Source organism: Centropristis striata, chromosome 2 (assembly GCF_030273125.1).
Source record: "Centropristis striata isolate RG_2023a ecotype Rhode Island chromosome 2, C.striata_1.0, whole genome shotgun sequence".
NCBI lineage: Eukaryota > Metazoa > Chordata > Actinopteri > Perciformes > Serranidae > Centropristis > Centropristis striata.
Window position 1 is genome coordinate 45,128,570 of NC_081518.1, and position 23,992 is coordinate 45,152,561.

Below are 23,992 nucleotides of genomic sequence, written 5' to 3' on the forward strand. Positions count from 1 at the left end.
CCGCCCCCTGAGGATGGAGAGGGAACTGCATGTCACTACCGCCCCCTGGGGATGAAGGAGGAACTGCATGTCACTACCGCCCCCTGAGGATGAAGAGGGAACTGCATGTCACTACCGCCCCCTGAGGATGAAGAGGGAACTGCATGTCACTACCGCCCCCTGAGGATGAAGGAGGAACTGCATGTCACAGTGTCGCCCTCTGGTGGTCAGACATCATTACTCCTTTTTACTGTAAACTCGTCACCCTGTTAAAATAAACGCCTAACTAATTTTTTCAAGTTTTGCAGGAAACACAAAAAAACTTCACCAAAAGTGTAACATATGACATTTATTGATCATTTCACTCAAAAATTATGTAACAAAGGCATAGTAATAACACTGTGTGTAAATTATGTAATTTAATATAAATAAATGACTTTAAACATGCCTTTGTGACTTAAGCAGGATTTGGTAACACTTTATTTTGAAGGAGTCTACATAAGAGTCACACAAGCCTGTCAGAAACATGACATGACAAGTATCATAATGTTACTTCAAAGTGTCATTAATGTTCATGACACATCCCATGTCATGTTTATGACACGCTCATGTCATGCCAATGACATTTAACAGTGTGACGATTTACGAGGTGGATTAATATTTACTACGATTAGTTCCTTTTAACCTTTTTTTTAAATCACGTTAATATGTTGAGTTATTATTATTATTTATTTATTTTAAATAAGGCTTAGGTGCAAATAACGTTATGGTCTGTTGTTTATTTGCTTTAAATGTGTTGTTGTTGTTGTTGTTGTTGTTGTTTTAACTTTAATCAATAATGTCAGCCAATGGAATGTAAAGACGTCAACATAACATTTAATAAGTAGATGTCTTACCATTGTTTAACTACGTGAGAATTTCGTCACTATGGTAGACTATTATTATTATTATTATTATTATTATTATTATTATCACCGTTAGTGTTAATATTTGTTTTGTTAAACCAGCAATACATTGATAAACAATAGAAGATCAAATGGCAAATAGCCCATTTAGTTAGTTAAAAGTCTAAAACAGGTTCCAATAAAACATGACAGTCATTAAAGGCACCAAATGAAAAATATAAGGGCACGGCGCACGTGCACGGCGCGCGCTCCCGACCCTCCTTCCAACACACCGTGAGTTGTCTGAGGAGCAGCAGCACTTCTTAATTGGACTCCGCGAGTTTAAATGGTCTTCCATCAGCTTCCTGTGGATTTATGAGAAGATATGCAGGCATCAAAGAAGACTTAAGAGCAGGTAGGTTGAACCTTAATTGGATGACATCTTTTTTTTCTCTCTTTTTTTATACATGTGACCACCCATATGTGTACTACTGATTATTGTAAAGAAATTAAAGACTAAATAGTTTTCATGGCTTAAAAACCACCAATTAAATCTGCCTTTCCTTCAGCAGTTGAATTAAGAACTAACACTGGGGGTAATGTTGCTTGAAATAATGTGTTCCTAATTCAAATTAACATTTTGCTTCCACAGGCAGGATACAGTGAAGCAGCAACAGCCCAGCTATGTTCAGAGCTGTGTTTGGAAACAAGAGAGATGGAGGAAAACGAGGGGGGAAAAAGAAGCAGAGCAACCAGGGTAAGAGCAAAACCACTGAAACTACCCCAGGAACAGAACTGTGTATTCATAATAAGCAGCATTGCACCTTTGTGCCTGTATCTTAATGAGGTTTTATCACAGTTTTCATATTGAGTGTGCCTTATTTCCTTAATCAGAAAAAATATGTATAGGAGGAGATTTATCTAAATGTTGTACACACAAGGTCTTGCATTATTTGATGGCAATATTCAGGTTCGCTTCTCTTGGGTGATTTAAGTAGAGCCATTTCAATTAGCCTAATTCATCAGTGTGTTCTGTCCTTCACAAAGTGTCCCGCTGCTTGCATTTAAAGTGTGTCAGGAGAAGTTGGAGTGGGTTAGGCAAAACATCCTGACCTACTAAAAACACACTGAATATCACAAGAATTTGTGCGTGTGGGCTACATTTGAATGAGACAAATATGTGCACTTGTTATAAATATGTTGTATTTGCTGTAAACAAACTGAATGTTTTTTTGTTTTTTTAAATCATCTTCAGTGCAATGCGAGCAGAACGGTGCGCTGAGCTGCTGGAACGTTTTCTTGTTGAAATGAAGCTTAGATGTTTGCAGTTTCACAGGGAGAACTTGTCAACCTGCTGCAGTTCAGAGGAGGTTTCAGACTGCGCAGTGGAGATAGATGAACATAAGTAGAGCTTGGTATTAGAGCAACCATGTTGCCCATTAATATTTGATAATGCCCTGCTCTGGGTTGCAAGAACAGAGAGGAAGACGGAGAACTGTGTCAGTCTCATTAAAAATGATATAGCATGTTTACAGTACATAGCAATGGTTCTGATCATCTGAGAGAGAGATCACTTCCTCTCTAAAGAGGATCATCAAAGGGTTTCCAGGCACTTATTTGGAACAGCATATCATGTGATTTTTTTAAATATTAGGTGGTGGACCTCTTGGTAATAACAACAAAAACAGACTTATTTAAAGTAAGAAGTGATGGACTGAAGTATTCTACAGGGAAACTATTCTAATCTGGTGTATCAGTATGAGTGAATAATGCCTCGGTAATCACCTGGCTGTGTGAGTTCTCATGCATAATGTTTATCTGAAGACTCAAGATGAGGCTCAATGGCTGCAATAAGAGTGGCAATGAAAATGATTTAAATATTGAATTGAAATATAGTAAGTGTAGCCTCTTTATTGAGTGTGATCCCATTCCTTTAAATAGATGTTCTGGCATTGCCAACTTTCCATTACCTCATTCAGCAATATGCCTCCAAGACAAGATATGTTCGCTCCATCGCAGCCTTATGTGAGACATATTTTAAACTGCTTTCTCTTTGATATGTTAAATCTGCTGTACAGACACAGATCTGTTGAATCAACTCTGCCTTTAAACTGTGCTGACGCTTTTTGAATGATGTTCTTTAATCATAGCACCTGCACACTTCCATCTTTTGAACATAGGTGTTGAGGTGTTCACACACAGCACTCTGCAGCGGGGAGGTGGAGGGCGTCCGGACCGAGACAGCAGGAACGCTGCCAGCCCGGTGAAACGGGGCAGACTGACCAAGGGGGCTTCCATCTCTCTACCGTCCTCCCCTCTTCTCCCCCGCGAGGCCGACATAGCTCCCTCTCAGTCCTGCATCAAGTTCACAGGTGGGTTTAACGGAAATAATCATAATCACAACAACAAAGCAAAAGTCTCACATGAACTAGTGTGAATGACAAGAAGCCGTTCTTCAGGGAATAGCTGCAGAAATAGCAGGATACTTTCATGGTTGTGCCTTGATTAGCAGAGAGCTTCTGTGCGTTCAGCTGTTCCATACATGTGACATACAGACTGGCCCCCCAGGGCCCCGAAACATGTGACAGATTGAAGAGTGAATGATTGAACAAGATAACTCAAGGCAAGGAGCCCCAATTAGGTAGGTCAGTTTTTAGATATTAAATTAGTTTGGATCTATACTGAATAAAATCAAAGACAACTTTTTTGCAAAATAAATAAAATGATAAAATCAAAACTTAAGGTCCTTAGCTTTTTTCTTTTCTTTTTCTTTCTCCTACATATACATGTGGTTTTTTACATTTTTATACTAATATCTGTATCTCTCAAAGAAGTGTCAGGTTTCTCTAAATGCCATAGTGTCTCATGCATCACATGCACTGTGGGCTGGAGATGCAGCCCTGACAGTGTGTCATGATACTTTTCCTTTCCTGCAGGAAACCATGGCCACGTTATATTTCATCTTCTCTTCCTTTTCATCTTTCATGTTGATCTCTGCAGTCTAAGAACTCAGAACAACAAAAACAAAACTAATTCTCTCTGTACACAAATCATGCTGCTCAATGAAAGACAAACATCCAACTGAAATAACAGAAAGCAAACCACAATATTGAGTAGAGAAGAACTTTTCAGATTTCATTTCATCACGTCTCAAAATATAACATACTGCCTCATGAATATTTAATTAATTAATGAAAATAACAAATTTTACATGCATCCCATGGGCGCTTTATTATTTTGTTATTTATCAAATCAAAATGCTTAAAACTGCAAAGATGTTATCCACTGTCACAAGTTTTGAACTAATAAATCAATATAATATATGCATGGTAATTAATAAAATTGTATTATTTTAAACATTACATTAAATTACAAACCTACATTATTTTTTGTAACATTTCAACAAACTCCATGTCCACCTGGTGTCTCTCCTCCAGAGATCACCAGGTGGCAGTGTCCTGCAGCAGAACAGTAAAGCTGCTGTTACATCGTTACATCCATGCAGCACTGCCGTGTTTTCCCCCGGCACACTGAACCAACATGACAAGGTAAATTACAGCAAGTAAAAATATACATTGTCATGGTCTTCGTGTCTTTGATGATCATGCAAAATCCAATATTAAACTGTATGTTAAACAGTGGGAGTCTGTATCTAGGGGCGTGATTCAAACAGGGAATAACCTTGAGTATCATAATTCAGTTCATCTCAGTGTTTGCAAACATCCCTCTCAATTATCTCCAGTCTTAAAGAATTTGCTCTTCCAAGAACCCTCAGATGTTGTTGCATAAATTGAGACACACCCACACACATCAATATGAGTGCACCGCTGTCACACACACACACACACACACGTACATTAGCAGTGTTAATATATTATAGATAAACGCCCACGGTACAGTGAATATTGTACTGTTTGCATGCATGGCTCGCACTCTGTACATACTGCTTTATACTCGTGGGACACAATTCAAATTCTGCACCACAGATCTCATCTGGAGAGGCTTAATCTCTCTCTCTCTCTCTCGCTCTCTCTCTCTCTCTCACTTTCTTTCATATCCCTCCTTATCTCCACCCTCGATCCCTCCCTCTCTCTCCCACCCTGCCTGCTCTCCCTCCCTCTCCTTCTCCTCTCTGCTGTGGCCGAAGGACGGGTGAGGAAGCTGGAGTATGTGGATGACTCTCCCAGCGCGAGAGAACCTCTTGTCTTCGCCTCGTGCCGTGGCCAGGCAGACCACAGAGGTGAGAACGGGAGCGAGTGGGAGTGTTTTAGCGTCATGTCTGTTTTTCCAGGTATTGATCAGGAAGCTGAATGAGAATGAATGGGCTAGAGGTGAGTGGATGAGGAGATACAAGAGAAAGTGAGTGCTTGGTTGTATTTTAATTACATCTAAAAGGCTTCGCATGAAGTTTTTTCTTCCAGATGACAGTAGGGACGGTGATGTCGCTGTATGACTGAGAGTGGATTTGTTTTATCACAGTTTCTCCTGAGTGTTTGCTCTCCACTTGTCTGCATGCAGCTCGTACAGTTATGGTTAGATTGAAGCAATAATGGTGTAAATATCCCACATCTCAACTGGCTTTCTTTATGTTTTTGACCAGAGGGCTCCCCTTAGGCTAAACAGATTTTATAAGGCATCTTCCATCCCGGTTGCCAGGCACCTCTCAGCTTCCCGTTTCCAATGGCAACTGCTGGGTGGTTTGATGAATAGTACTGGACATTCTGTGTGTCCTCATGTTACTCCAGATTGGATCTCAGTGCTCTGCTGACTAAATACAAAGTTTTCTCTCCTCCTCCTCTTTGAAATACACATCCACCCTTCCTACCCAAGTCCTCATAGCAGCTTTTCAAGCTGTGAAAAGAGTATTGACAAAGGCTAGAACTGGGGCGCTTTATGAAACAATAATTGCCAAGCTTGCCTCTCAAAATTGACCTTGATCCTCTCAAGGCTAGGCTCCTGTTTGAGCACACTTGAGTTGCATGTAAGAGCGATGTGATGCAGTGGCTTTTTAAAAGAAGAGCGAGGCAGCGAGACAGAATGAGAAAGAATCAGTGGAGGGAGTGAGAAATGAATGTGATGTCTAAACGCAAAGATGTTTGTGAGGAGGAGTGAGCTGTTCCTGTAATCCGTGATGTCCTGTCATCGTGTTTATGTGCCTACTCAATATGCATGTTACTCAGCTGATAACGGTGCATAGGTGAGGCGTGAGAACGGAGGAATGCATTGCTCAGCTGAGATGTGAACAGCGTTAGAGCCTGACTCTGCAGAGGTGAGTGTGGACCTGAGAGTAGCTGGGGTTGGAGGTCAGAGCATCAGGGAGCCTTAAGAAGTGATAAATGAATGCAGCACATGGCCGGTGTCAGCCAATCTCTCCTGGAGCAACAGAGAGGCAGAGCCAAGGCACTCCTTCTTTCTGCTCCGGAGTCGACACCAAGCTCATTGAAATTCACAACCCGTCATTTAAGCGAGAGCACCTGGCAGGCGTGTGCACAGCAAACTCACAACCTCACACAACCTCTGCTGCTGCCTGAACCGGGGGACTGGAAGCCACTGTCTGTGCATTCATAATCAGGGCAGCTGGGGCTGTGCTGACCTGTGGATGCATACATTTCTCTCAGTTCACTAGCAATGCTGCTGGGTGGAACCTCACGAGCTGAGCTGGAATGAGAGCGTCAGTTAGATGGCGGTCTCATCTGGCCTGCCATGTTTTCCATTTGCTTGTTAATCAGTGTGTCCTGAATGTTTTTCAGACCTCCACGTGGAGCCCCAGCCGGGCTCCTCCCTTTCTACCCAGGAACTGATGACCAGACTATGCTTCTTATTGGGAGAAGCAACGCCTGGCACTGCTAGCTCTCCTATGGAGGACAGGAGGGAAAAGAAGGTAGGATATTGATCGAATGGCCTCTTGCTGTCATGTCATATAAAAAGGCGATGGATGGTTTATGAAACGACCTTCTTTTTTTAACCATCATTGACATCAGTATCTTAGTATCTTCTTTAAACATTTAAATATTACTCATAAAGATTGTTATTTAAAATTTACTTGAGTGCAAGAAAACAATGTGTTTCATACATGATTAAACAACTTAAATCCCCTCTGGATCTATACACATATATATTTTAAAACATTTATATTTGTCTTGCTATGTTGTCGCATAGCTCCATTTCTGAACTCAGTGCCCTCTCACTTTAACCTCTCTGCATGTGTGTTATTGTATGTGCTTCTGCCTCTCCATCTCTGTGCCTTTGCATTGCTCAGCCTTGGCCCATTTTCTCAGCCTCATTCCACCACCTGAGCTCCAGATTCAGTGAGTTTCACAGAGATAGCGAGCCTCATATGAGGAATGTGGGTTGTCCTGGCTAAGATAGATGAGGCTCTGGTATAAAGGGAATAACAGTGAGCTGTTTCAACTCTGCTGCTTGTCTCCCTACAGTCTCTGTGTTGCAGAAATGTTGCATCAGTAATGAGGAGACCTGAAATGCATGTGATCAAACCTGAAATGCATGGGATCAAACTGCAAGGATAAAAAATTTATAACAAGCAACCTGTCCATCTATGGATAAAAATGATGCTGTGGGAAGATTTTTTAATCTCTTGAACATTCCACATTGGCCATTTACCAATAAAAGGTCACCTACATTAATTAGATGAATAAAAATGTCAGCAGTGATTTAAAATGTAAGAGATAAGGGTAAATACAAATACTACAAATTAAAATATAAGTAACATGTATATGAATAGGGGTGTTTTCCTCCTCTAAGAACAATGTAACAGAAAACACAATTTAACATAACGTTTATAAAAATATGATTTATTGCACAGTAGGTTGCAATATACTGTATAGATAATAGTTGTTCAAAGTGCAGCCCACGGGCTAATGGTGGCCCTCAGAAACGTTTTGTGTGGATGCATTATATTTTAATCATCTGCTGTCCATTTCAATATTCAGTAGATTATATTTAATTCACTACTGTGTCAAATGCATCTTCCTAACAAGTGTCTGTCAAATAAGAAATTTCTTCTTGTAGAAATCTGCTGGTTGCATGGCAACTCTGCGGCCATAGGCAACCTCTGCAATGTCAAGCCAATGCAAAATGCCTTAAACCTGCAATATTTCTAACACAGAGGGTAACACCACTGACTGCAAATAAGACGTCAGGCTGTATAGAAGTATATGAGAAAATGATCCTACTTTTCTCTTGATTTAATACCTCTGCCAACATTTTCCTAACAGGCTTATGGTCTCAATTGCAAGTTTCATGTCTTCTTCAATACAGCATGATGTCATTTTTTGTAAATCATGGTCCTATTTAGAAAAAAATAGACAAATAAGCATAGTATATGTTAGGGTGTGACTAGCTTAGACCCTTTCACAGTGGCTTTAAGTTCATTGTCATATTTCAGCCACCTGAAAATGTCTTATTTAGTGTTTCATTGTTTTTTAAGGCGCATCAAGGATGGTTGGTGGTCTGGTTGTTCATTTTTGCATCTTGCTAACCAAGCTAGCTAGCTAGCACAAGGTAATAACATAGATGATAGGTCCACCCTCTAGTCCAAATAAGGTCACTTATGGTTCAAATATGGCGATGGCCAAAATGCCAAACTCGAGACTTCAGAGTGGTAGTCATAGAAACCACCGGGGACGTGAATGTAGCTATTCTCTTTTTAAAAACATGTTTAACGCAGGAGCACTCTGTAATGGTGCCTTCATCCATCCAGTGTCATTTCAAATTTCCTGAAACTTGCCTGCATTGTGGTATTAGATGTGTAATTTTAACTAGTTCCTTTATTCAGACAGTTTGGATTTTCCATGCTTAAAATACATCCTGTCACATGTGAAAAATATTCACTTTTCATATTGACTGTCTTTGTGGAATGAGCCCTGTGTGGAGCAGCAGAATGTGTGCACAGTGACTTTTACAGTAAATTGCAAATGTCTTCGGCGAGTGATTTAGTTTTGAACACAGCCAGCCGTCGTTATGAAAACTGGGAAAATGACAGCCAGGATGAAAATAACTGGAATTATCCTTTCATTTCCCATCTGGGTGCACACACAAACATACTCGGTCACACAAAACAGTGTGCATGACGGCAAACACTGTCATGCAGAGTGGAGGGCTGTTAGAAAGGGTGGCAGCTGACACGGCTGGTTTATTACACTGTTATAACAGGAGGAATATCATCTATGTATGTTTCTTTACTTCTTCCTTTCACAGAGGTGACCAGGTTTAGTCTCTTTCTTTTTGTTATTATCTTTTTATTAGGAAATTTCACAACAATTGACAAGTACAAATGGATTTACAGCTGTTAGTATCAAAACTGTACAGAGTCAAAGGTTTTGTATCAATAGCTTCTTGTTCCAAATGTCCATTGTCCATTCTCTTTTTAATAATATGAATATGTAAAGAAAAAAACAAAACCAAAGACATACAATTTAACTATCTACATCCAGAGGGGTATGGAGGCACAAATTAATTATATAATATGAATAAATAAATATAAATGTCTGTAGCAGTTGGGCATCATTCAGTTGTATTCATGTCACATTCATATACAGCGGGAGAAAAAGAAAAAAAAGGAAATCAAATTATAAGTTTCTTCAGCTTGTTACCTTTACAAAATCCGTCTTATTTAGTCTCTTTCTGTGATCTTTTATACATGTCACTTTAACCTCCTGATCATGTGTCATGTCTTCCTGCTGTGTCGTGTCCCAGTGTGATTCGTCTGCCCAGGGGGGGAGTCCCAGCTCCACGCTCACCTGCAGCACCGCCTCCCCCTGCTCAGAGAGCCCCTCCTCCACCCTCAGCACCAGCGCTGGAGGCCAGTCTTTACCTTTACCTTCACCCAAGTGCAGCTCCAGCACCAGCCCCAGTGGAACCCTCTCCAACACCGTCCCCAGTCCTGCTCCTAGTCCTGCTCCTGGACCCAGCACCTGGAGCAGCCCTGGGCCTCCTCCTCACAGCCCCACCTCCACTCTGGGGAGCAAGGATAGTGGAATCATAGGTGAGAGTTGCTGCAGCGTATCTGCTGGAAATCCTGGCCCGGTTTTTCAAATGATGACTAATCCAAATTGTGTGAGCTCAGATTGCTTTTTATACGAGGTGAAACACGTCCAATACAAAAGCCTAGTCATGCATTACTGGGAGTAAAAAGGAAAAAAGGATGCTAAAAACAGCCTATGTGGAACCACTTACTTTATCAGAAATACCAAATGTGACTTTGTGCCACACCCTCCTAAATGGTGATAGGAAGTTTTTAAACGTGTGGCCTACCCCACAGCTAGCTTCCTCTATGTTGCTGTGCCACTTCAGCCTCAAGGCTTCAGCTCCCTCCTGTCAAAACTGGGACACTGCTGTCTTTGTTGCTTATGGGTCTGATTCTCTTAAAATAGGACACTTTTTTCTCCCTAAATAGACTTTGTATTTATAGTTAAATACAAAAGTGCAAAGGCCACATCAAGTACAGTAAAACTGGTTGATTGATGAGTTTTGAGCGTAGGCGTGTTTAACAGTTGATTGAGTGAAAGTGAGAAGGCAAAGCTGAGCTTTGTGTCTTTAGTCACTTTGAACTGAAAATGAAAATGCAACTAAGCAATTGCATGCCATATGTTCTTCTTTAGAAGTATGATTTCTTTTTTTGGCTGCCTCACTTAACCCATATTTCCTCGCGGCTCAGCAACCATCACTAGCTCGTCTGAGAATGAGGAGCGCAGCGCCGGCAGTGAGGTCCTGACTAAGGAGGACGGCCCGGGGGGCGGTGCTGGGGTAATGGGCCATGCAAGCGAGGACCGCCATCCCGGGCCAACCAGGGACAATCTGACCACCCAACCAGATGAGGCCTTACCTAGAAGTGACATCACGGAGCAGAGGACTCCACCAGCGCCCAAGAGACCCCTCCCACAGCACCACATACACACCACCTCCTCCCTCGCCATGCCCCGGCCAAACTCTGTGGCAGGTATGTTTAGCTTCTTATCTGTTATTCTGCGATTATAATAATATTTTTGACATTTTGGGAAATACCTCTTCTTGCTGAGAGTTTGATGAGAAGATCAATACTACTGTCATGGATGGATTAGTGAATGGGTCTACAGGTACAAGCCCCTTCACCTGCAAAATATCAATCAAAGACTCACTTACCAACCAGGAAGACACAAAAAGACTACAAAGATACCTTAACAACTACAAAGAGATGCAAAACAGCTGCAAAGACACACAAAGACACTCACGAACTATGAAACTATGAAAAAGGGAAAACACCACTAGAAGACACAAAATCACATCTAGATCAACTACAGCCACGGGCACAAAATACAAATACAAAAAGACCAAAAATAATTACAAACAACTCCAAAGACACACAAAACTACAGAGAGGCTAAAAAATGATTAGGTCTCTCTTGTCTTCCTCCATAGAGGAGAGGTGTTGTTGGAGCCAGCTGCCTGTTAGCTTAGCTTAGCATAAGGACTAGAAACAGCTAGCCTGGCTCTCTCCTAAGGGAACAAAATGTGCCTAGCAGCACCTCTAATGCTCACTAATTAGTGCATTTTATTTCCTGGAGTCTCTCTGTCACCTCCAGCCAAGAAATAGTTCCACACATAACCCCCATAAAACCACAACATGTCGCTTTTACACTTCTATTTTTGTGAGGACTAAACAAACAAGACATAATGTGTTGATTAGTGAGTTGCTAGGGCTTCAATTACTTTGTTGATGGAGCAGGTTAATGAGGGAATGAATGTGACAGCTATGACCCGGGTGGTTAATTAACAGACTGATAAATATTGATTGATTGGCAGATTGATTAATCTGATGTTTGACTATTCATCTGATGCAGGAGAAGCATCATTTGCATGATCTCTGTGATGCAGGGCAAAACTGTGTGCTGGTGTTCTACTTACCACTGAGGCTGATACACACAGTGAGCAGGACCAGTTAAATGTCCTGGGAGGCCTCCAGTTGTCATAAAAATATCCCCCTCCCTCTCCAGTCACGATCTTTGCTAGTGCACGAGGCTCTTTTTCTTCCCTTAGATGTCAGTTCATTTGTGGTTGGAGCAAAAGAAGAGATTCCCTAAGGAGTGCATTCACAGTAACGCCTGCCAGTTTCTTCTGTCAGCTGGTGCTTTCATTTAGGCACCCTTGATGAAATTCAGAATAAAGATGAGGCGAGCCACATAGCACTGTAGCCGCTAGACTCTTACTCCACATTGATGAAAGAGAGGATCATAGAGTAACAGTGTACACGGAAATTATTATATACAGTACTCAGATTTGATTATTCTTGCATGGAAATGTTTTGTTATAGCAGCAATATTGGCAATAAAGAATAATGGACTACAGATAAGAATATAATGAATGCAGGTTTTTAAAAACATGTGCTCCACTACTTAAAATTTTAAGACTGTCTTAGAAAATGTATAACATATTATGCATGATTACATTGTAGACCATACATTAGTGAATGCAAAACAGTAACATTATCAGCAGCAGAACATCCAGAGAAAAACAAGACAGAATATGTTGATTACAATCCAAACATATTCCATATATATTAACGTATGTTGAATAGCAGATGATTTTCCAATTAGTCAATGCATAATTGTAAGTATGGAATAGATGGAGGCTCCATCACCTCGTGTTCCTCACTCCCTGTCCTCATTAGCAGCCTAATAATCAGAATTTATGGATTGGATGGAAGCGCCTCATGTTCTCAAAGTTTCCCGGAGATTAACACTGATTGTTGCCAGCACAGGAATACAAAAGGTAGTCCGAGACTGTTTACAGAGTCAATACCAGTTACCTGCTTCATCAGCCCCCCAGTGGGTGAGACTGGGGCCATGTTGGCAAGAAGCTCTGCACAGTGTGATGGCTGTCGGAGGAAGAAGGAGCGCCAAAAGCACTCGTGTGTTTTTATTTGTGAACAAGTCAGAGGATGAAGATGTGCAGTCGCTGCTTCAACCACAGATATGATGTTTAGTGCTGTTCCTGCTTTCAGTTTGAGATCCCGGTCTTCCAATCAGCGAGTCTTTCACCAGAGTCTTAAAGGAATACTTTACTACCACTCGTACAGCAGCTACTCCCCCGTTACCTTCAAATCGTGAAGAAAAGTTTGTTGGTCTTGCATATTTCAACGAACAGTAATTTAAAAAACAAAAAATTCTTGATGAATTGAAGTAATAGGAGGGCTGCGTTTAACAGCTGAACCATATCAAAACTTATGTTTACTCAGTATTATACAGTATTTCTCATCTTTCCAGTTTCACACTCACTTCTTCCCAAACATTGCCATGTGTTTGGCTTTTGATGTGGTTCTGCTGTTTTTAAATGCAGCCCCATTTGACTTCAATTCATCAAGATTTTTTCTTTAAAAAATGAAGGTAACACTGGGAGAGTAACTAATGTACAACTGATCATTTTGGGGTAAATTATTCCTTTATTCTTGTCTTTCTTATGTGACAGGTGGGGCAGATGTAATCCGGTTTTAAATAATGGGACAATGTTGGAGACCCAACTTGAACTCAAGTTAAAGGGAGACTTGTTCCCTTTCTGCAGTTGTTGTATTTGCCCTTTTTTCTTGTACGTTATGAACAAAAAAGATAAAACTTGGAGTCAGTGAGCTTTAAGGGCGCTGGTGGTCGATTCTGATTACTTTGGAAAGTTTTTTTCCCCATTTCCAGTCTTCATGCTAAAACAAGCTAAGCTAACCACCTAGATATATATATTCATATTTATATAAGCGTGATGTCGATCTACTCATCTAACTCTCGTTGTGAATAAGCACAAAAATGTCAAACTATTCCTTAAATGTTGTAAAGGTTGAGTAGAATTAGTGCCAGCTGAGTTGACCATGAGTGGCTCCTGCTATCAGCCGTGCTGGGGGCTTCGGCCAGACTGACCTTTAGTGTGTTGAATGATCAACCACACTGTCACCAGTAATAATAATAATATAATAACCAGTAATAAAGGCAGCCAGTGAGAGGACTGGGAGTGGTGGAGGGTCCCATCAGATACAGAGCCGTTCTGTTTCTGTGTCAGATGAAACATTGTGAACTCTTTCCTGCTTCCTCGGTCCATCAGCCGTTTGGCCCGGCTGTCTTTAGCCAGCAGTCTTTCTCTTCCCACTCCACACCTCCTTCACACTCTTCTTCATCCTCTCTCTCTGTGGATGTTCTTTCAATCCTCACTTCTCCTCTTCAGCTCTTGCTTGACAAGAGCAGTAATTTCTTCCATGTCCCTGTCCTAAAAGCCCTCTTCTACCTGTTGAAAGGGATTTCATGTTTTCAGCTCTCCAGGTTTTTATTATTTGCTCGTCCCCCAATCTTTTTTTTTCTTTTTATCATAATTGCGGTGTTCACGCTGTAATTGATTTGTCTTGCATCAGGGAGCCCCTCATTGTTCCCTGTGTACTCCACAGAGCAGGTTCCATGTGCTCTTAAAAGCCTGTAAATTATAATATGGCCTCAGTGGCTGAGCACCACTCTCTCCCTCTGCTGCTGCAGGATGATGGACACGCAGGATGCTCCATCTATCAGAATACGATCTGATCTGCCAAAGTGTTGAACGGTGCTGGTGGAGCTGTACAGTATGTACCGCAGCATTGTGAGAACGCCAGTTCAGCGTGTCTTTCTCCCTGTTCAAAATAAAAACAGAGGCAGTATTACAGTCAACATGAAATGTCAGTGAAGAGAGCATAAACACATTTAATCTTGTGAGGCTCACGTGTGAGTGAGTGAGGAGTGATTTGGTGATTTGTGATGACGATGCTGCTGGAGGACGCTGCTGGCCGGTGTCTCCAGGCTGGGGACGTAATTGCTGTTTTAAAGCTTTAAGCTTGTAACAGCTCAGACTTGTGACTTGCTCAGACTCCTGCAGATGCTCTGAGATAAGCAGCGACTGCATTTCACATGTACAGTACATGATTATAGTTATGTGGTGAGGTCATCAACAGTCCATTTGACTGGTCTATCTACAGTATTTTATAGATGAGTGCAATGTGACTCAGGCCTTTTTTTTATCCCACTTTGAAGGGATTAGAGGCCGCAGTAATGCCAGATTTACAGATTTTACAGAGGATTTTTTTTTTTAATATAACAGCAATGAATGAATGAAACGGGCCAGTCTGGGACTTCCCATTGAAAACAAACTCTTAAAATAGCAATAGTTTTTTCTCTGACAATTTTTTCCAAGCTTTTTTGGTAATAACACTATATATTTTAATACTGATGCTGTAAACTATTGCATTACATAAATGTAGATGTATGCTTCTCCACACACAACCCAATAACAATATAATAATAAAAGCAAACCTAAATATTCAGAAAACCATTATCATTACAATCCAAGATGTCCCAATTCATTAATTTATGTAGAGAAAACGTAATGAAATTGTTGTTTGTAAAGTTTGGAATATTCTTTAAGATATAAACTTAAATGATCTCACAGGATAAGGGCACAGTGATGATCTGAACACAAGATATATTCACAGAGCCTTTTTGTCTCATCCTGCATTAGAATAAAATCAAAGAGCTAACAGTAATATGCCCAGCGTCGTGGGAGGAAAATACTAATTTGTCAAAAAAGAAGCCTGTCAAAGTATATATGATTGTTTAAAAAAGGCACAATAGAGGCAAGAATTATATTAAACTACTCCTTAAAAATAACAGGAAATAACTAATCTCTGATGCAGTATAATACAAATAATATGAAGAATCAATTTTCTCCTACTATTTACTCCATGATAGAAAAGAGCCCCACCAGGAAAAAGCTTGAGAATCCCTGTTAGTGCACAGGGCTTTTGTGTTTTGCTGCATAATGATATGGTGTCATAGAAAAAATAGATAACTTTTTTGCAGGACACATTTAAAAGCTATCTTATTACACAAAGACACTATTTGTATTCTTCAGGACTGAGAATATAAACTTTCTGTTCCAGAGTCTGTAATCTAGCTAGGTTCATAATGCACTTGGATTAGATTTTCCTTAATTAACAGAGAGAAAAAGAGGAAATGATGAAAAGTTACTGTTGGAGCCTCAATCTGATGATGCTTATAAATTAAACTACATTTAGGACAGATAAAGTGTAACTTTCACAAACATTCTCAACTCCCACATGTTCGTTAGTCTCTAGAGTTTAAATCAAACCCATTTTTTTGCTTTTTGTATCTATCTCTGTCCTGTCTCCCAGGTAAATCCTGGCAGAGATTAAATAAAGGTAAAACCTGCCAAAATAAGAACAAAAAAGATGTAATGAAATGCAATTAAAAAGCCGCTGAAACAAAAATACCTTATTTCAAATGTTGAGTTTTTTGGGGCGTAATGCAAAACTTCACTTGTTGTGTAATAAGTTGTTTATGGACTGTTTTTAGACTCTTAACTGTTCATAATGTAGCACTGATCTGCAATATGTACAAGTTGTTTATATTTAGTCTACAACATATGGAGATGTCCCTTATAAAAACAGAAATCTCTGGTTTGATTTATCTTCCTAAATTTATCTTCTTCTTTTCTGTTGTTGTTTTTAATTCAACCTTCTGTTGTTGGGTTGTCTCGATAAGATATCTCAAACCTTTTTAATTTTATTGAAGGGTTTTTTTTATTCTGCACTCATTGGAAACCAGTCACAATCGTGTTAAATGGTTTTTATCTGTTTTTGCAAATGAACTCTTCATATTTTGTCCAAAAACATTAGAAACAGATTACAGTAGAGTGCAATCAAATTCAGAACCACTAGAAGCTACAAGCTGAAAATGACACTAGATTGGAAGCAACACAGTGTCAACACCACAAATATTTAATGCATCCTATTTATTACAGCAGTGGTGTATTGGATTCATTTTAGTGTTCATGGCTTTCTGTTTTTTGTCACTCTGCATTTTGCTGCATAATGATATGCTGTAACAGCAGAAGTGGATTATTATTTTAGCAGGAGACAAAATTTAACTCATTAAACCATTTTTTAATTCTCCACCACAGCCTGGACTGAAGCCTGCTGAATGTCTTGAGAAGTGCAGAAAGTAAGCCGTGCTGACCTGTAAACTGTGTGTGTGAGTGGGCGGACGGGTAGGGAATGTAGGAGTAAACAACTCTTTTTGTTTCTTGCCCTTCTCTACCACATTTTCCTTCATTTTACTTATCATGTTGGCTTTGGTGTAGCTCATTTAGTCATTAGAAGAATGTGTGTAATCCTGTGATTGACAGCTGATACGTTGCTGCATTACAGCCGGCGACGTGTTTCCAGAGATCAGCGCAAATTTTCTGTTCTGACGTGTGAGACAAAAAAAATGAAGCATTTGGTCATTTCAGACTCGTGCTAGCTTGAGATTGCAGGATGTGAGATGAGTTGTTTTTCTTTTCTTTTCCTCCCTCTTCTCTCCACAAGGTCATTGAGCATTGAGAGCAACAAATGTTTATGTCTCACGTCTCCATGGATACAATAATTGACTCGAGCAATGAATTTGACACTTGTGTGGGGTGCATGTGTATCTTTGCACATTTCCTGTATCTCTCTCACACTCTCATCCATTCCCCCCCCGCTCTCTTTTTACAGCAACCAGCTCCACTCGACTGGAAGATCTGAGTTTTCTGGACAACCAAAGAGCTGCTGGACACAGGAGCTCTGTCCGCAAACACAACACCGCTGGACGCACAAATGATGACTCCAAAGGTATTTAGTGGCTTTGAAATCAGTGTAAAAAAAGCTCCAGACCTGTGTGGAACACTCTCCCTAGCCCAGTATCCCTGATGAATGACATATCATCTCTATCCAGCTCTAACTCTTCCCTCTCTCCATCCAGGGAGGCTGGTGCCATTCAAACAAGCTGACATCATGCTGAAACCGCTGCTGTTTGAAGTCCCCGGGGTCAACGCAGAAACACCTTTCGTGGGCCGTGATTGGCTCTTCACGCGCCTGGAGGAGGTCCTGAAGAAGACGAGCAGCTGTGAGGGACGCGGTGCTGTCATTGTGGGGAACGCAGGATCTGGCAAGACCGCCATCATCTGGCGGCTGGTGACGCTCAGCTGTCACGGCATGCGCACGCCACAGGGAGGTCCCAGCATCCCTCACAGTCCCAGCTCCTCCCCCAAATGTAAGACCTCCGTCTGTATTCTCAGCAGTATCATTTGTTTTGGTGTGTATCTGTAAGTGCACAGCAAAGCGCCAGAAGTTGAAATGATACATTCTCTCGTATGCTCCAGTAATGTCAGATTCTTGTAAGATATTGGAGAAAATATCACTTTTTGGGAAAGAGTTGGTAAGTGGGTCACGCACTCTTCTTTCAAGTTCTCCCCTGAGGTTTCTCTGCTGATTGCGGTTGTGTAAGGAGACTGAGATTGTTGTTTTTTTCTTATCATGAGTGGCACTAGAAATGCTCCTTTCTCGGGGGAAAAAAGGGAGAAACCTCTCATACAACCAGATTTTTCACATTGCAAAATAAATGCATGTGGAATGCTGTGGCGTGCAGGTACTTCATCTCGAAAACGAAAACTTAAACCTGTGAAACGACCACAAATACAGATTTCCTGTATCATGTTCTTTCAGCCTTTTCCTGCAGTGCAATAAAAAGTTGAGATTACAGGATGAGGACAAAGCATCACAGAAGAAGCAAAACTAAAATAGTTTTCTAAAAGAACATGGTGCCTTTCATTCTTCAGCATCATTGCATTATTCATTGATATCTGTACTTAATGTTGTTTAAATGTAACAGAGGGTATTGTGAGGTGTGCAGGGATCAGACTTATCATCCTGCTCTCTCCCGCTGACATCTAATGTGGTTCTGCTTAATGCCATAATGCCAGTCTTGCTTACAGATGCACTAATTAATTGCAGCAGTTTAATTGTCTTTCTACTTCACTCCTGGCATTCCTGTGCTCACACCAGAGACTTCATCTAACGAGTATAAATGGCAGCTTTGCGTGTGTTGTTGTTGCCTGCTCAGGTGGGGATAAACAGGGAAGAGCTGCCTCCAAACAGCCAGCTGACTCCCAGCCCAGCCAGAGTGCTGCTGCTGCAGGAACCAGCGATAGTACAACACAGAGGAAGGAGGCTGTCAGATGCCTCGCTGCCAAGGTACCTGAACACACACACACACCAAACACACACACACACACACACACACACGTTGGTGCTTCTATACATGTGAGGACCACTCTAACCTAAAGGCAGTTGTTTGACGTTTCGGGAAACGTGTTGATTTGGTTTCTTGCGGAGAGTTAGATGAGGGTGTTTGAATGCTAAATAGGAAGCAGTAGCCAGGAGACGGCTAGCTTTGCATTAAATACTGTCCTCCTACCTCACTAATGATCAGGTTTTATTTTGTTTCATCAGCCTGTATAGAATCCAAAGTGTAAAAATGTCAATGCTTTACTTTACAGCGGGGTTATGTGCCAGACTTTTCTGGACCAGGGGCAGAAACAACCCGCGAAAACTCAAGGAAGCTACACTGTCCTACCACCAACCCTGGCATTGTTCCTATTTTGTTGCCTTACATCCTGTAATTTAAATGTATTTTTGTTTGGATTTTATGTAAAGTACCTGCCTAAAACTTTAATAATTGGTGAAGTGGAAGGAAAACCATATTATGGAAAAAAAAACTTCTTGATGTTAGTTAAAGTTCTCATTACAGCAGGTTTATATACATGATGCTGATCATTTGATGACACCTTTGACACACCGACCAAATAAGAGGAAACACACCTCTAAGCCTGTTGCACACTGTTTTCAGAAATGTGTTCAACTTGGAAACCAAAGCAAAACAGTTGATATCATTTTGAGATTGAACATGCCCCAGATGTTCCTACAGAACAGAGTTCAGAGTCCTAATGGGACTTCTGAACATAACTGGGAGTTTTGTAAGGGGGCTTCAAATCAACAGTTATGAAGTTTTTTATTTCAGTTCACCATATTGGGTTATTTGTTGCAGGTATATTCCATAAAATTCTAATAAAAATAATTTAACTTGCAGGTTGGAATGGACCAAAGTAAAAACACACCATTGGGGTTGAATACTTTCAAGGCACTGTGGCACATCACTCCCCGAAATGTGTCATCTCGTACAGACTAAACAAACGAGACATAACTAGTAAATGAGCTACTAGTGATCTTTAGAGCTGAGGGAAGGAGGGTTGTGTTACCTTCAGGGACGTGGTCCAGCTCATGTTGCTTTGTGCTTTCTGCTTACTGACCCAATACTGGAGTGGTTTGGCTCTTCTGATCTAACTCACACAAATTCAAATAAAACCGTATGAAACGTAATTCCAATGTTACACCCAGAAACAAACAGCTTTTTGAAGAAGTAAATACTGAAATAAATGTGTTTATGAAGTACAATATAAAATAAAAAATAAGGAATTGATCCTCATAAAGATACAGCAAACACACACATATCCACAGTCTCTTTTGTATGGTTCTTGTTATTTATGCTGTTGCTGGGCAGACTGCTGCCTCACCTGCAGTTAAAACATACAAAAGAAAGAAATTGTGTTGACATTGTAGGAATGTCCCTAGATTTAGTTCTTCTCACAGCTGCTTTGATAACCCTAGGTTTTTTCTTCTTGCACCAGATTTGTAAGCAGGGTAATATAATAGAGCAGCACAAACAGCAGAGCACTGTGGGGAGCTGTGACTGTTACAAGCCTTCACAAACCACTGAAGAGGGATCAATTCAAAGAGATAAACACACATCAGGATTGTTCTTCTTTAAAGAGCTGTGGGGCTGCACATTTGTGACACACATTTCTGGATGTCATAGTTTCTCCTCTCTTTTGGGGCACATGTAGAACATGCTGCTGATTGCATCACATAGATGACATGGAAGCTTCTAAATTTACTAACTTGGCCTCAATAAGAGTTTCCATGGGAACTAGTCAGACTTGTGATTGTGAGGATGTTAGCTCAAAAGTAAAATCATTGATAACGTGATATGTGGACCACTCTGGTCAAGGCTGGGAGTGAAAACTAGTGAAAGGTGTGTTTATCTGCATAAATGCACTCACACTTAACTGCTTTTAATCTTTCAGCGAGACATTTGCGATGCACTTCAATGATTTTGCATTTTATGCTTTTGTGCAGCTTGGCTTCTTTATTGCAGAAACCACAGCTATTGGTATTGATATGTTTCATTTCTGCAGCTCTTGTTTACCATGCAGATTGCTGCCCGAATAAGCCAACTGTTTACTGAATGTGTTATATTGATGTTCTGCTGAATTATGTTGAATGAAGATCTTGTGGATGACTTTCATGAGGCTATGTTATGACTCAGATACCTCTACGAGTTCTGAAAATATGATTTCTGTGCTTATATCTTCGTGTTATCTTATAGTAACACATATTGTTTTTATATTCTGTGGTTCCAGTCTTGGAGATTGTTTCTCTCCTTTTTTTATTTCTTCGGATAGAAGCAGAAAATGCGCTCTGAACAGATACAAACAGCATCCGATTTTGCAGTATTATTCGTTCCCCTCCATATTCATCAGATTCTTTTTTTTTTTTCAGTATCAAAGCATTGTCTCTACTCAGTGAACAGGAGCTGCTGCAGCATTATGACTTCTCTTGATTCAGATCTGCCAAAATGTAAACAAAAACTGTGGACACACAGACTCAAATAATGACATGTGTCTTATGGAGATACAGTTTGATGTATTTGTTCACTGGCTTTCCTAGAAATTAGCCTGGCATCTCTTCATGCTTTATTAAAACAAGTCTATATGTTGTGTTGAACTCACCTTAGACCTGCTTTGTTTTGTGTCTGTTCTTGTTCACTCGAGAACTCAATAAAAAGTTTAATTTATAGGCTATTGGCTAAAAATGTTCAATATTCAGACATTTCACAAATTTTCCCTCATGGTACGATATTGAAGCCTGTCAAGTCACTTCTTTTATATAGCCCAATATCAGAAATCACAAAATTGCCCCAAGTGAAAAAAGCATGGCAGTGTGTGACTAGACAGTAAACGAAAAAGTGACTGATTGAAGTCTGAAAACTGCATATAAAATGGCCTTTCAGTTTTGAGAGTTTTCTCTATTGCTTTCTCATTTCTGTTCATAGACACTTAAGACTAACTTCACATTCATGTGGAGTTCCTTCCATTAGATACACCACCTCCAGTTTCTTAAAGTAAAACCATGCACATGGCCCAGTGCAATCCTGAAACTCCTCCTGATCTATTTAACTATACATGTCCACCAGTCACACAGCTTTTATTTAGACCTGAACACAGATATTCCTCTATAATAAACAGATACAGATTAACCTGCAGCTCCAGATGGTTTGTCAACAGTTCCATCTGAAAGCTGTCATTGGAAACTGTTTTGGATAGGGCAGGCACATTCACAAATCCTTGCCAGGTAATTGGCTGAACCATCTGTCTGTCACTGACTATCACGGCTGCTGAAGCAAGTCGGGGGAAAGTAAAAACATCTTTTCCAACTAGAAGAGCCTTCAGTTTCTTTTTTTCAATGTAGAAATACTCTCCAGTTGTGATATAACTAACCTCTCAGTGTCGTCTCAGACAGCTTCATGTTGAGGCATAGAGACAATATTTGGTATCAGAAGCGTTCCAGCTCCTGTTTGTAGTCTGAGAAGAGTTGACCGGTTGCATTTGATTGGTTTTGGTTGAATGCAGGTAAAAGTGGAGAGCAAAAGAAGGAAAGCATTGGACAAAGTGTAATCTCTGAACCCATTGGCTCTTGTCTCATGAAAAAATAGCTTTTTAGAAACACGGCTAACTTAGCTAAACTGCCTACTTGTGCAAAATATGTTCCATCATCTCCATTTTTGCCTTGATAAGTTGCTAACTGGAATGTAATCAATGACTGGCTCACTGGAGAGGAAGTCTTGGCCCTTATAGTTATTCCTGACTTAAGCCTTAATGTAATTTAAATGGGTGCATTATATAAAATGTCACTTTTTCTACAGTTCAGTGATGAATAGGGGAATTATAAAGACCAAAGCTGTTCTTTGTACAAGTTGTAAACATGTTTATTTCTGCTGGAAAGTTGGGAGCTTTATCATTGGCTTCTATAGGGATTGGTTTGCTTTTGGAGGCAGTCTCAAGTGGCTATTCAAGCAAATGCAGCTTTTGGCTCTTTGCCACTTGGATTGCAGACACTTAAAACATTCCTGTAGCTGCCAGTAGCGCCTCACAACAGTGGTCCAAATCCTGACAAGATGAATTTTTGTGTGATTTTGTGATTCTGGGATTCAATATCTGATATGAACTGTAGCATAGGTAGGTAAGAAACAGAAACCAGCTTTGCATTTCCAGTGTTGAACCTGCTCCTTCCTCCTGCCAGGTGGTAGCCTACCACTTCTGTCAGGCTGACAACACCTACACCTGCCTGGTCCCAGAGTTTGTGCACAGCGTCGCCGCCCTGTTGGCCCGAGCGCCGCAGCTGGGCCCGTACAGGGAGCTGCTGGTCCAAGAGCCTCACATCCAGAACACTCTCAGCCTGCGATCCTGCGTCCAGGACCCCATCGCTGCCTTCAGGAAGGGCGTGCTGGAGCCCATCGCCAGCCTGCGCAAGGGTAATGAAGTCTGCACACACACACACACACACACGTACACTTTAAGACAAATGTGATATTCATGTTTAAAGAGCTTTTTAAATTTTAAAATAGTATCAGTTTTAGGTGGAGAACTGGCTGCTCCCCTCACATGCAATTAGGAGCCCACTGCCACCTCCTGTGTGAAATAGCCTGTTAATGACTCCGTGAAGGGCCCATAGATTATTTCCCTAGTTAAGGTCAATGATTTGAAACAGTGTAGTGTGAAGCAGATGTTAGGTCATTTACATAGGAAATGATGAGTGTTATTTTTGCCCTGGTGAATCATCAGCATCCCACATTTCAAGGTCACAGAATACTGGGAGAGGCTGTGAATGTTACATTAGCCACCTCAGTTCCTCATGATCCAGTCAGTCAGCTAGATTGATGTGTTATTATGGCCGGGCCCTCCACAGTCGGAGCAGAGGAGTGTTTTGTCTACTCCATCACTATTAAGCAGGTTAGAAAAAAATGGAGAGCCCTTGTGCCTGAGTGTGTGAGTCCTCACAGGCTTGCAGGGTTGCATTGACAGCTTAGATTATGTGAAACATGATGGATATGTCCTGTGTTGAGCTAATAAACAACAATG

General features: G+C 40.8%; 1 protein-coding gene across 1 annotated transcript in view; it reads left to right on the forward strand.

Annotated features, from left to right (window-relative positions):
• Positions 1 to 1,547: 1,547 nt before the first annotated feature.
• LOC131982152 (protein TANC1-like) overlaps positions 1,548 to 23,992 on the forward strand; it is a 39,605-nt gene continuing 17,160 nt past the window's right edge. Inside the window, exons 1-10 of the mRNA XM_059346739.1 lie at positions 1,548 to 1,620; positions 3,044 to 3,235; positions 4,987 to 5,103; positions 6,614 to 6,744; positions 9,579 to 9,867; positions 10,540 to 10,821; positions 17,412 to 17,528; positions 17,659 to 17,949; positions 18,799 to 18,929; positions 23,154 to 23,385. Coding sequence (XP_059202722.1) covers positions 1,548 to 1,620; positions 3,044 to 3,235; positions 4,987 to 5,103; positions 6,614 to 6,744; positions 9,579 to 9,867; positions 10,540 to 10,821; positions 17,412 to 17,528; positions 17,659 to 17,949; positions 18,799 to 18,929; positions 23,154 to 23,385 — 1,855 coding nt within the window. The remainder of the gene's footprint in view (positions 1,621 to 3,043; positions 3,236 to 4,986; positions 5,104 to 6,613; positions 6,745 to 9,578; positions 9,868 to 10,539; positions 10,822 to 17,411; positions 17,529 to 17,658; positions 17,950 to 18,798; positions 18,930 to 23,153; positions 23,386 to 23,992) is intronic.